At 49.7% G+C, this 12,056-nt stretch overlaps 2 protein-coding genes across 2 annotated transcripts; one reads left to right on the forward strand and one right to left on the reverse strand.

Annotated features, from left to right (window-relative positions):
- The first annotated feature begins 473 nt into the window (after positions 1-473).
- On the forward strand, positions 474-4,498 carry BORCS8 (BLOC-1 related complex subunit 8). Its single transcript, XM_044455938.1, has 4 exons — positions 474-603; positions 1,614-1,726; positions 3,294-3,358; positions 4,178-4,498. The coding sequence occupies exons 1-4, from the start codon at positions 567-569 to the stop codon at positions 4,281-4,283; spliced, it is 321 nt and encodes a 106-aa protein (XP_044311873.1). The 5' UTR covers positions 474-566; the 3' UTR covers positions 4,284-4,498.
- Positions 4,499-5,860: 1,362 nt separating this feature from the next.
- TMEM221 (transmembrane protein 221) lies at positions 5,861-11,382 on the reverse strand. The gene is made up of 3 exons (XM_044455832.1): positions 11,127-11,382; positions 7,515-7,640; positions 5,861-6,369 (listed from the first exon to the last, which is right to left on the reverse strand). Exons 1-3 carry the CDS (start codon positions 11,380-11,382, stop codon positions 5,861-5,863), a joined length of 891 nt encoding a protein of 296 aa, XP_044311767.1.
- Positions 11,383-12,056: the final 674 nt, after the last annotated feature.

The raw sequence follows: 12,056 nt of genomic DNA on the forward strand, positions 1-12,056 counted from the left end.
CCCAGCTGGGGTGGTCACTAGTATGAGTTCTGCTTGTCTTGGAGCTGCTAAAAGTGACTCGTTCAGAAGAGAGAGTAAACGCTTGATCATGAACAACCTACAGTTGGTAACCCAGCAACAAACCGTGGATTCTCTTTATGGGTTGTTTATAGTTAACAAGCTATGGTTTGTCAGAACTGCTCGGTTGAGACAACAGTATAAGATGTTGCTACTGCATTGCATTTAGATCCTACCTTCTGAGCAAATATGCGTAAGAAGGCATGCATTGTCTTTCTATAAGGGAGATGCGGAGGCGGGTCAGTGAGTTTCTAAACCTGAAATCCTTTCAGCTCTGAGTCCTAGCACCTGCGGCGGCCCCAGGCTTTAAATTCATCCCTAAACCATGGCAAGAAGGCGCAGACGTCAGAGCAAAACCAATGGGAACCCTTTTCACCAAGCCGTGTTTCCGGGAGGGACTGTTTGGGACGATGCACACTGCCTGCCGGAAGTTCCTCCGCTGGAAGATTTCCCGCTCTGAGTTCGCTATCCAGTCGCCTCGTCCGCCGGACCGGGCTCGTCCCGGGAAGATGGAAGAGCCCGAGATGCAGCTGAAGGTGAAGAAAGGTAACGGCCGCGGTGACTTCCGGTCGTGTCACACGGAAAGAGGTCCGGGCGGGAATGAGAGCAGCGGGGGCTTGGTTTGTACTTTACCCCCAGCTGAGACAGTTGGGGGGTGTTATCAGCCCGCTCACAGCACTGTGGAGCGCTCGTGCCAGAATCTCTGTTCAGTACCATTAGTTGTCCCCTAAAAACCAAACAAAACAAGAGTTCCTCTAAACTTGTGCAAAGTGCATTTCCCTTCAGTGTGTGTGTGTGCTTTCCTGGCGATACTGCATAGAAACATAGAAACAGAGCGAGTCAGAAGGGGCCTCCCGGACCATCTAGTCTGACCTCCGGCACCAGCCGGCTCCGCTCACGACATGCCCACCATTTGGACGTCCAGCCTATCCTTGAACACCCGCACCGATGGGGCCTCAGCGACCTCTCATGGAGGCCCATTCATCTCTGGCACCTCTCCCTTTATGTTTTTATTTTTGTATTTATTAACCTTTCGCCTTGAAATGTTGATCTTTCTCTGCTCTATTCCCCTTCCCCTGCCAAATAGAACAGATTTGTTTCATTTCCACTTTTCTTGCAAGGAAACCAGAGAGGCTTGCAAAGTCCTCCTCACAACAGTCTTGTTAGGTAGCTTAGGCTGAGAGTCAGTGACTGGCCCAAAATCACCCAGTGAGCTGCATGGCCCAGGGGTGGAAATTTGCATTCCAGTCTCCACTGTCCCGTCTAACCACACTGGCTCTCCTCTACCTCCTTCACTGTCTCCCCAGCCCTGCCCAATCCCAGTACCCCTTTTAAGAAGAGCCCTGTTGGATCAGGCTGAACATCCCACTAACACGTCCCCCTTAGCACATGCCAACCAAACGCCTTCCCCAGAGCAGCTGATCCACCCCCTGGCACATGGTTGGTGGCATTTAATTACGTAAACAGCGGTGTTGCTGCTCCAACACTAGAAACGTGGGCAAGCAAGACTTTCTTGGTAAGAAATGAAGCAATAAAAGCACTTTTCCTTTTTCCAGTGACAGACAAGTTCACAGAGAGTATGTACATCTTGGCCAATGAGCCATCTGTCGCGTTGTATCGGCTCCAAGAGCATGTCCGGAGATCCCTCCCAGAACTAGCCCAGCATAAGGTAAGCCATGTTCCAAATCCAAAATGAGAAGAAAAGTAGGCTTATGGTTCTATGCTCACAAATGCCAGAAAAGCTCGTAACCCTGTTCTGCCTAAGGCAGCAAAGCACAGTCAATTTCTTCTCCGGGCTACGAGATTTCTCTTCGCAAGCAGAAAACTAGAATGTCAAGGCAGGTCTCAAGTTCAGTCCATGACATTACTAGATTATTTTTTTTTAAGTATGAGGGAAAACAGCACTTCTTTGCTTGAGACATTCTGGCAGAACACATAATTTTGGAATAATGGAGCAAGAGTTTGACCTATTTGATTTCCAATCTCCTTGGGTACAAGAGGATAAACGCAGGACCTCCATAAACACAAGCAGCATTTCAAAATCTTCTATCAAGAGCATTTCCCAATGCTCATGGGCTCCAGCCAGTAAGGGTCAGATCCTTCCAATGGTGCTGTATGTGAGGCTAAGTGAGTTTCCTTCCTCTCTGAAGGGCAGCACAAATTCTACCACTCAACCATAGCTGTGTTGGGCTCCAGCTCCCAGCATCTCCAACACCGGCTGGGGCTGAAGGCAGCTCTAGGCTACAGTAAGGCCAGCCAGGGAAGGTTTTGTTGTTGTGAGTTGCGAAGTTGCATCTGATCCATCGTGACCCCATGGACAACATTCCTCCAGGCCTTCCTGTCCTCCACCTGGAGTCCACTTAAGCTCACACAGGGAAGGTTAACTACTTCAAATAACAGAAGGGAAGGGAAACGTTCACCCATGATTAAACTTACTTTATTTCAGGGCACTGTATTAATGATGCTTTGAGAAGAGGTGAATTTTGCAAACACACTGGTGAATTGCGAAGGTCACTGCAGCATCTTCCAGCAAAGTTTTTCTTCTTAAAAAAAATAATAATCCTATGAAGGATTTATTCCTAATGCCTGTCTTTTCCCAAGTATCTCTTTGCTAAACTCCATACCACCAAGAGAGGGAATTGAGATCCCATTGCTCCCATCTTATAGAAAGCAGCATCTTTCGGCCCCTGCCCTGCTCCACTTCTCGGCATCTTTGGGGGACTGTGGCCCACCTCATTACTTAGCTGCCATGCTAATACGTCGTTAATTCCATTGTCTTAAGTATTAGCCGGCTTTAGTTAATCAGTGTTGGCTGAGTGAGCCAGTTGGATAGTTTGAGGATTAGAATTGAAAAACGGATGTGTGTTGTGTGGGTAAGAACGGAAAAGGTGGAAGGCCCTTCAAATTCATACAGCACAACGCCCTGAATCGGCCCTTTTTGTGAAAGAATTCTGCACTCTTCAGTTAGGATGTCAGAAAAAGACTGGAAACATTGCAGTTCGCATCTGGACCTGAACTTCCTCACAGGGCTGTTGCTAGGATAACACAGAGCAGGGAAGAACATCAAATTTAAATTGGAGGCCGGCAACAAGCTGAAGGGCAACACTGATTGGAGCTGACCAAAGGCAAAGATGATTGTTTTTAGTTTGCTTTGTTTTCTGAACAGATTAGGGAAAATTTCCCATCCTCTACCTCTCCCAAACCAGAAGGGGTTCACCTCTCCTCTGTCTTTGCAGGCCAACATGCAGAGCTGGGAGGAGCAGAGCCAAGGAGCTATTTACACCGTAGAATATGCTTGCAGGTACTGGCGGTAAAAAATTACACCTCTCTTCCACCAATTCTTTTAAAAATGCCAGAGATGGGGAGAGAAGGACAACAAAAGATTTGGTGAAGAAATCATTCTGAGTGTACTCCTAAAAAAATCCTTAAAAGACACACTTTCAACTGTGTCTTTGCATTAAGGACTAGAAACTTGTTTGCTGATGCTCTTTTTGAAAAATGGAAGTTAAATCCCTGGCTCAGTATCACATTCTATGGCTTTCTCTACATCCTTGCACCGACACTCTGCCTATATGATTTTATTTGTTTATTAAGAGTTACACACTGCCTTACCTGTTCAAAAGCCATTAAGGAGGTGTACAGCAATTTAAAACCATCAGTAAAAGCAAGAGCAGTAAAGGCATTAAACTGGCTCATTTTAAAAAGGTAAATGGAAAAGAGAATAATTGTTCGTTAGACAAAGGTTCACAACGGATCTGCTGAATGGCAGAGTCCCTTGCAGTGTTCACTTCTGAGTGATCTTCTCTGCTCATTCCAAATGACTGCTATGGTAGAACCTTGGCAGATTTTATGCTCTTGGATGTTAAGGAGGAGAGTTCCAAGTTTCTAGTCCTTGTGGCTGCAGGGATATGCCTGGAGTGTAGATCTCAGGTTCGGAAGGAAGCACACTCCGTCATACACATGGGTGCAGGGGAGGGAAACAAACTGCCCAAACTGTTTGACTCTTCAGCATTGCGGTGGCACACCCGGGGCGGAAGGTAAAGTGAACTTCAGCGGTCCTGGAACAATCTCGCCCAACCTGCCCCCATAACACCGCCTTGGGCTCTCTCTCCCATTCCAGTGCCATCAAGAACATGAAGGACAGCAGTGTGTATTTCAAAAGCATCGAAGGGATGCTCAGACATGCCTCTGCCATGAAAGATCGGCTGAATTCCACCCGCAGGTAGTGCAGTGTTTGGAAGCCCCACAGATCATGGCACCAGACTAGCGCCTGCCTTACCTAGAGGAACAACTGCTTGAAACTGCTTCCTTACCTAGAGGAACAACTGCTGTGGACAGACCTGCCCTGCACAGCCAGCATGAAGATCTATGCTGGCCCCTAGGCGTTATCCATTTCCACACATTGCTGTTATTATTAATATTATTAAAAATCCAAAGCAAATATCAGGTGTTGCAAAACTCTTATTGTGAAACAGTCCTAGGCGAAAGCTGCATGTGGGAGGTTTTTCCATGTTGTTTTACGGTGGTGTTTCCCCTGTTGTTTGCTTGTTACAAGGTGTGGAGGGGAGGGTGCTGCCTTAAGGAGAGGCCCCTCAAAACATGGAACAAGATCCTAGTCCTGATTGTAAAGCAGAGCTGGTTTAAAGAAGCACACAAGCAGCTGCCTTATACCAGCTGTGATTAGTGGGCCATCCAGACCAGTTTGCCAGCACTGGCCAGGCATGGGATTCAGGCTGGGTTCTGCTCCCTGGCTCTGCCCGGAGTTCCTGGGGGCCCCGGACCTGGGAAATTCGGCATGGCAAGCAGAATTCGTTACTGAATGGCATCCCCTTCTTCTCATTCTATATATTCTTCTTTTTTTCTTTCACTTCTCCCATCGCCCTGAAAGGAGTGGATTTCTTAGAAAATTATTTGTTAAGCTTACAAACCAACAAAAGGGACATGAAGTACTTTTTCTCTCCTTCTGGGAGCATAGCCAGATTCGGGGTGGCAGTCACAATACCTGAGTGTCTCTTTTATCTATGGGGAACTTGCTCTTGCGTGCAGCCGGAATGGATTGGCGGGAACAGCACAGGGAGGTGAGCAGGACTTTCCTGTGCCAGCTGCTGTTCCCTGTTTAGCAGACATTGCCATTTCCCAAGCAAGAGTTTGGTTTTATAAACCTCTTCCCCACTCAATAACACTGCCAGGTTCAAGGAAACCGGGACGGCAAGTTAAGCTGGGGATGCTGGGGGTTTGAGTACAGCATGTTGCTCAAGAGGGGCTTGCTTTTGTCCTCAAGACCCCCAGACGGAAAGTGGAGGGGACCAGAGGAAGGGGGTGTTGTCATTAGGGGAATTGCTGTATTGCTGGGTGAGGTCTGCAGACTTGAGATACGGCATCCTCAAGTTAGAGAATTGTTTCTGGACATAATCCTGCTGGATCTGACCCACAGGCATGGCTATTCCGTCATCTCATGGCCGATCAGTTATCCTCAGGAAGCTGCAAATAGTCTGGGAAGACAGTCACCTTCTCCCAGCAGCTGCTATTCAGTGGTAGACTGCCTTTAGCCAAGGAGGCTGCATTATGACCAGTAGCCACTGGGATATTTATTACTCCTTCCCCATGACACTTCCAAATTCTCCTAGTCCCCTTTTCAGAACCGGTTGCTACATGCTGTTGCAATGAGTCCCCCTGACTGATAATGGATGGTGTGGAGCAGCCAAGCTCTCTCAACTGTGGAGCAGTGAGAAGCCTCCAAGTTCTCAGAAGGTCTTTGCAGAGAACAGCGGGGGAAATAAAAACCTTCCCCCCTTTCAAGGGTTCACACCAAAGTTGAATCTTTCCTGGAGCCCCTCTGCTTCCGAGGGAGAGCGTGCTGCATTTCTTGGGGGACCCCCTGCCAGGGCGCCCTGTGGACTTGCAGAAGGCCGGATTCTGCCGAAAGGGTCCTGTGCATCCTCTTCTCCAGCGTTGGCCCAGGGCTCCCCGAGGACGTGACATTGCTGCTTGCCGACGTGGTGAGCTGGGACTTCCGCTCCAGGAACGGCGGGTACAAACACTCCCGTTGCGTCTCCGGGCGCACCCTGGGCACAGCTGCACTTCTGGTGCTGTTGTGGTGCCTGGAGGGCATTTCGCCACCGCTGCCGTGGGCCGAGTCGTTCTCATACAGGGTGTGCGAGAGCTCTCCCTGGCTGTCCCGGGAGGCCCGGGAGGCCCGGATCAGGGTATGGGTCACGGTGATGAAGAGGACGACGATTCCGGAGGACAGGATGCAAGCGGTGGTGATGCCTGTCTCAATCTCAAACAGCACCAGCATGTAGAGGGAGAGCGCTGGAATTTTGGAGACGGGGCAAAAGGTATTGGGGGGCTCTGATTAATAAAGAAAACATCAACACGGACAACAGACGTGGTTGCATGGGCCTTTCAGCACCAAATTGCAACCTGTTCAGGCAGGGGACCATTTGCAAAGCAGCACCAAAGTCACAGGCGTGCATAAGATTTTCACCTGCTTATTCTTTGCTCTTCCTTTGGCCCACCCAAGCTGAGGTAGCTGGTGACCTCCTCCCCCAGCATTTTTATTCCCACAACCCTGCGAAGTAGGTTGCGTGGAATGTGAGGAATCCATCCAAAGTCGCTCGGTGAGCATCAAGACTCATGGGTTTTGCAAAGGCATGAATGGTATAATGAAATATGGAATATGGTAATTCATGATAAACTGATGATAGAAATAAAAATTAAAAGAGGGTTAATGAAAGCAAATAGATAAAATGAAATTTGGGAAGATTTGGTAAAAGCAGTACTGATAGAAGGTAAAGGCTGCAAACTTAAGCAAGATTATATGAATTTCTGGAGGGGATATGGATATAATTGAAGTATATATTATTATAATATGTGAATTAAATGGTAGTTGTATTGGTCTCCGGGATGGTGGGGGCACTTTATTATTTATTCTTTAATTATTGTATTTTTGTTATGTTATAATAATTGTTGTGATATGTTGTATTTATGTTTTTTTCTGTTTTTTAAAAAAAAGTAAAAGAGGGGAGACTCAAACTTGGATCACTCCAGTCACAGTCCTGCACTCTAACCACTACCCTAGACTGCCTCTCTGCATCTCGAGATATACGAGCTGGTCCTGAGCGCAGCAGAATTTGCTTCCAAGAAAGCAAAGCTACAAAGCTGCAGCCTTAGAAACCTGGACTGGGAATCACGCAGATCATGAGATCAATTTTGCAGGGAGCAAGCTTTACGGCTTTGAAATCCCTGGCTTTTAAACACACACATACACACAAGAGTTTTTGGAAATTCCCATCCATGTCCATCCCCTACCCCAGCACATCTTTTTTAAAAATACCGTTCAGAACCTTGAAAATAATTCTTGATTTTTTCTAAGTGCACATTTTGAGCTCTTCTTCCAACTGAAGGGTGAAAAGAATGAGTCAAGGTAAAGGGTTGTGGGGGATGAAGCCACATACCTGCCAGGTAGACTGAGACGCCGCAGCAGAACAAACCAACTGCAATGTGACGTACCTTGCGGCTGTTCAGAAGGAACCAATCACCCCTGCCAGAGTAGAAAGGGAGAAGGCCAAGGTATAAGCAATCTGTGCAGATTCGTTTTGCTCTGTGGCAGGGGAAATAGATGCCTCTCCCCATTTTTATCCTCACAATGGATTACACTCCCCAGAGAGGTTCGCCTGGCACTGACGTTATATTCTTTTCGGCATCAGGCAAAAGCCTTTTTATTTTCCCGTTATTTTAATGTTTAATTGATTTTAATTGGGGTTTTAGTGTATTAATGGTCAAATGCTGTGGGCTGTTCTATTCATTTATTGTTAAGCCATCCTGAGACGTACTGTAGGGGATGGGATAGGAAAGCTTTTAATAAATAAATAAAATAAAAATAAATTCCTGCAAGGCAGGTGAGAATCAGGGACTGGTCCCAAATCTCCCATGGAGCTTCATGGATAAGTGAGAACTTGAACAAATCCAACCCAATGAGGAGGAACCCCCTGGGCTTCTGGAATCACCCAAAGGACCCTCCCCGCTCATTGCTTGGCACACTTGCAGTAAAAGAATATGACAGAAGAACTACACACATCCCATCTTAGAAACATAGAAACAGAACGAGTCAGAAGGGGTCTCCCAGGCCATCTAGTCTGACCCCCGGCTCCAGCCGGCTCCACTCACGACATGCCCACCATGTGGACGTCCAGCCTGTCCTTGAACACCTGCACCGATGGGGCCTCAACCACCTCCCGGGGAAGCCCATTCCACACCCTCGGGGTCCCGACTGTCAGGAAGTGCTTCCTGGCATCCAAATGGAGCCTTGGCTCCCTGAGCTTGGCTCCGTTGGAGCGCATCCTGCCCTCCTCTTCCTCGGTACAATCTTAGGGTTCTTTTAGGAAGTGTCCAGAAAGGGTGTCGTTGAAGCTCCCCTCCACCCCAAGTGAAAAGTTTGTGAAACCCCCAAAGGGTCCAACCTGGACTTCTACAGTGCTTGGCTTTTAAAAGGGCCTTACAAATTTCATTTATTCTGAGCTGCTTTTATGAAGAGGCTCAGCTTTTGAATGTTGTGTATCACCACTCCTCTTGAAACAGGCTTTTTCTGGGTGTCTTGTTCTGTTTTTGGTATTTATTGCAATCCGGGCTTCTCTTTGATATGAGTATGTCTGGAACACCGAGAAATTGTACAGATCGATCATAAATCTCTCGATTTGGTTCACACAGAGCAACCCAAGACATGCCTGCTCAGAATTAATACCACTGCATTCAATGGGATTTAGTCTTGGACAAGAGGGAACATGTTAGAGCACATGTAAATTAGCATTTGCAAATATGTGCTCTCTCTTCGTTAGAGCTGTGGGCCTGAGTCCCAGGTCTTTATGGTTCCGAGTACCACCTCAAGAAGAAAAACTCATAGCTGCAGTGACAAACCTACTAAAGCTAATCAAAGTGCCAAAACTATTTCTCCTAAATTCTTGCCCAGAGCTGGTGGAGGTATTTTGTGTGGTGTTTTAGGGGGGGAGGTTATATTTTGCTGCCAGCAGTCTTGAAGGATCTGGCGAATACTGCAATTCAGTCCATAACTAGAGACCTTTAATAGAAAGAAGCACACGAGTTTCTTGAAAAGAAAGCAAGAAAAAAACCCATCTTTGCACTGAGCCACAATCTCAGGAACAAGAAAAATTTGGAATGGCTGCCCATTTTTTCTTTCATTATCTGGGAGGATAGAAGCGGCTTTGTTTTGTCAACTGCAGAAAAAGGATTGGGAGGGTGGGGGGGGGGTCTCTGAACTATGTTTGCCAAACTCCAGAACAACTGAGAAAAAAAGGAGGAAAGGAGGGAGGGAAAAAAAATCTGAAGTGGTAATTCAGAATGACAATGGCAATGTGGGAAAGATGCCGGACGTGAGCCGAAGCTGTAATGAACAACTTTCACTCCACAGAGTTGGATTCTGGCACGGCCTGCTGAAAGGGAATTTTACTTTACACTAATAAAAATAACATGGCCACCGTCAGCCTGAATTAGCTCTGGGGGTAATTTGTCTGTGGCTATCACTCTGCAGAAGTAGCAGGGAAATCCAGAATGCGGTCCTGGAGGCAAGATTCACATCTGTTGCGTAAACAGCAGACTTAACAAGCTTCTAGACCTTAGGGTTGTGGGCATCCTTGTAAGTATGTGGGCAATGACTGTTTGGATCTCAGTCAGGGGTGCAGCTAAGAAATTTGCTAGGACTATGACTAGCATAATCCAAGGTATACTGCTCCTGTTTGGGGAGGCTTAATTTTATCTCTCACAGCAAGTAGTTTTGAAGAACACGAAGGAACCCAGCTAAGTCAGGAAAATGGCTCCCCAGAGTTCAGAACCAGTGCAAGCAGGATGTTTCGCTTAGCCCATTATAAACCAAGACAGTCTTCTTCCAATTTCCAGGGTCCTAGCACAGAGATGGGGAATGTACAACCCTCCAAGGACTATTGGACTGAAACTCCCATTATTATTGATGCTTGCTGGGGCTGATGGGAATGGCAGTCCAGCTGCCTGCCTCATCCAAGGAGCTTGCAAACGAGCTGAGACAGCCGTCTAGCCCATTCTGTCCTTTGTGGGGGTTCATGCTTGGAAGAAAACCAGCCCCAAAGCCTTTCACAAGAGCTTGTCACGAGCATGCAGACTAGGAATGATGGGAGTTGCTGTCCAACACACCCAAAGGGCACCAGCCTTGGAAAAGCTGATCCTTTGATTTGCCAGCACATTCCTTCCTCTGAGCTGAGCTCTTGAGCCATTTTGCTCGGGCCGCCCGTACATGACAGCCCTGACTCCTTCACAACACTTGTCCTAACACATGTGCAACAGGCCCCCTTTCTTGCTTGTGGGGGATTAGGAGAGAACAGGTGCCCAGGCTGCTGGCCCATGCGCCCCAGAAGCTGGGGCACATGGGCAAGAGCTGTCCTGATGGGGTTTTCCACAGTGTCTTTCCTTGCCCCTTGCCAGCTTGGTGTGGCAGAAAGGCAAGACAAACAGCAATTTGCAAACTGCCCATGGAGCTAGTCCTTAAGACTACACCGGGTGTGTAGCCCCCTACCCAGGGCCATCTGAACGCATGGGCCTGGTGGGCACTTGCCCGTGGGCCCCATACTAATCTGTGTCTGTTAACCCTTGGGAAATTGGAAAACTTCCAAAATTAACAGTAGTTTAGTTGTCCTAGGGGGCCCAGTACACTGCTTTGCCCCGGGGCCCATCATGCTGTTAAGACAGCCCTGCCCCGACCCTCTTTACAAAGCAATTAGTTAAACAGCAGTTCACAACTTTTGTCTTCTAAAGCCTTGCAAAATGGATGCACTGTCCCTTACTTTTTGGCGCCCCCGCCCCCCAACATTTAGGCTGACTGCAGGCTTGCGTCTCCCCAATGCTTTCAGCCCCGTGCACACCCATCAGCCCACCCGACCCCCGCACTCGCGTGCGGGAACCCCGCCTCCCTCCCTCCCGTCCCACCTGCGCGATTCCGCGACCCTGGCGGCCCCCAGCCCACCCCGGCACCCACCTGTCCGGCCCGAGCGCGTCCCCTGGCGGCGCGCACCGCTCCGCGCCGCAGTAGCCGTGCAGCAGGCTGAGCACCAGGCAGCTGAGGCTGAGCACCAGGCAGAGCGCGGCCAGCACCGCCGCGAGGGGCAGCAGCCGCCGCCGGACGTCCTCGGGGAGGCCGCCGCCCCCGCCGCCCGCCGGCCCGGCCCGGCCCCCGGCTTGGATCTGGAAGATGAGCAGGGAGGCCAGCACGGCCATCACTCCGGCCACGGTGCCGAAGAGGATGAGGGCGCCCAGAGCGCGCTGCCCGTACGGGGCGAGCATGGTGGCGCCGGCGGATCGGGCGCACGCGGTGGCGGGCCGGCGGGCGGGCGGCGGCGGAGCGAGACGCGCCGCGGGGCGAGCGCGGCAGGAAGGTTCCCGCGGGCGCGCGTCGTCCAGGCGGCGCTTTGGAGACGGGGAGGGGGCGCGGCGGGGAGAGCAGAGCAGAGGGCGGGGGAGGGAGGGAGGCTGCCGGGGGGCGCCGGACAGGCATGCACGCGAGCGCTCCCGGGCGCGCCCCCTCCGCGTCCCCACGTTACGCAGCAGCGCGCGGCCACGTGGGGCTTCGTTTCGCCCTTTCTGCCGCGCTGCCGTCCCGCGCACCTGTCCTTCCGCGAGGAGCCCACGGCGGGGTTCGTAGCCCTCCCTCGCCTCCCCGCATTTTGCCTTTTGTAGTATGTTTTTAAGTTAAATTTTAAAAAACCAACCTAAAAGAAAATGCAACCGAACAACAACCCTGTGAGGTCGGGTAGGCCAGGAGGCAGGGACTGGGCCCTCACGCCGCCTAGCGGCTGCTTGGCAGAGGGAAAGCTGGCGCACCTTAGTGTTCCTGTCCCCCTGTAGCTGATGTTGCTAATTTAATTCGAGCTAAAGGAGTAATTTAAAAAATCGGATCAAAGGTAGAGGAGTTGGGTGGAACCCAGAACCTGAGCAGGCTGCGGACCAAATTCTTTTTT

Source organism: Varanus komodoensis, unplaced genomic scaffold (genome assembly GCF_004798865.1).
Source record: "Varanus komodoensis strain SLA01 unplaced genomic scaffold, ASM479886v1 scaffold80, whole genome shotgun sequence".
NCBI lineage: Eukaryota > Metazoa > Chordata > Lepidosauria > Squamata > Varanidae > Varanus > Varanus komodoensis.

Bases quoted from the DNA above. Each gene is read 5' to 3' on its own strand.
- BORCS8 (XM_044455938.1), top strand. From the start codon at position 567: ATGGAAGAGCCCGAGATGCAGCTGAAGGTGAAGAAAG. The intron at 1,727-3,293 runs GTAAGCCATGTT...CTGTCTTTGCAG, and splicing joins CAGAACTAGCCCAGCATAAG to GCCAACATGCAGAGCTGGGA. The intron at 3,359-4,177 runs GTACTGGCGGTA...CTCCCATTCCAG, and splicing joins ACCGTAGAATATGCTTGCAG to TGCCATCAAGAACATGAAGG.
- TMEM221 (XM_044455832.1), bottom strand. From the start codon at position 11,382: ATGCTCGCCCCGTACGGGCAGCGCGCTCTGGGCGCCCTCATCCTCTTC. The intron at 7,641-11,126 runs GCGGCGCGGAGC...GAATCTGCACAG, and splicing joins CAGCCTGCTGCACGGCTACT to ATTGCTTATACCTTGGCCTT. The intron at 6,370-7,514 runs GTATGTGGCTTC...CCAAAATTCCAG, and splicing joins CGTCTCAGTCTACCTGGCAG to CGCTCTCCCTCTACATGCTG.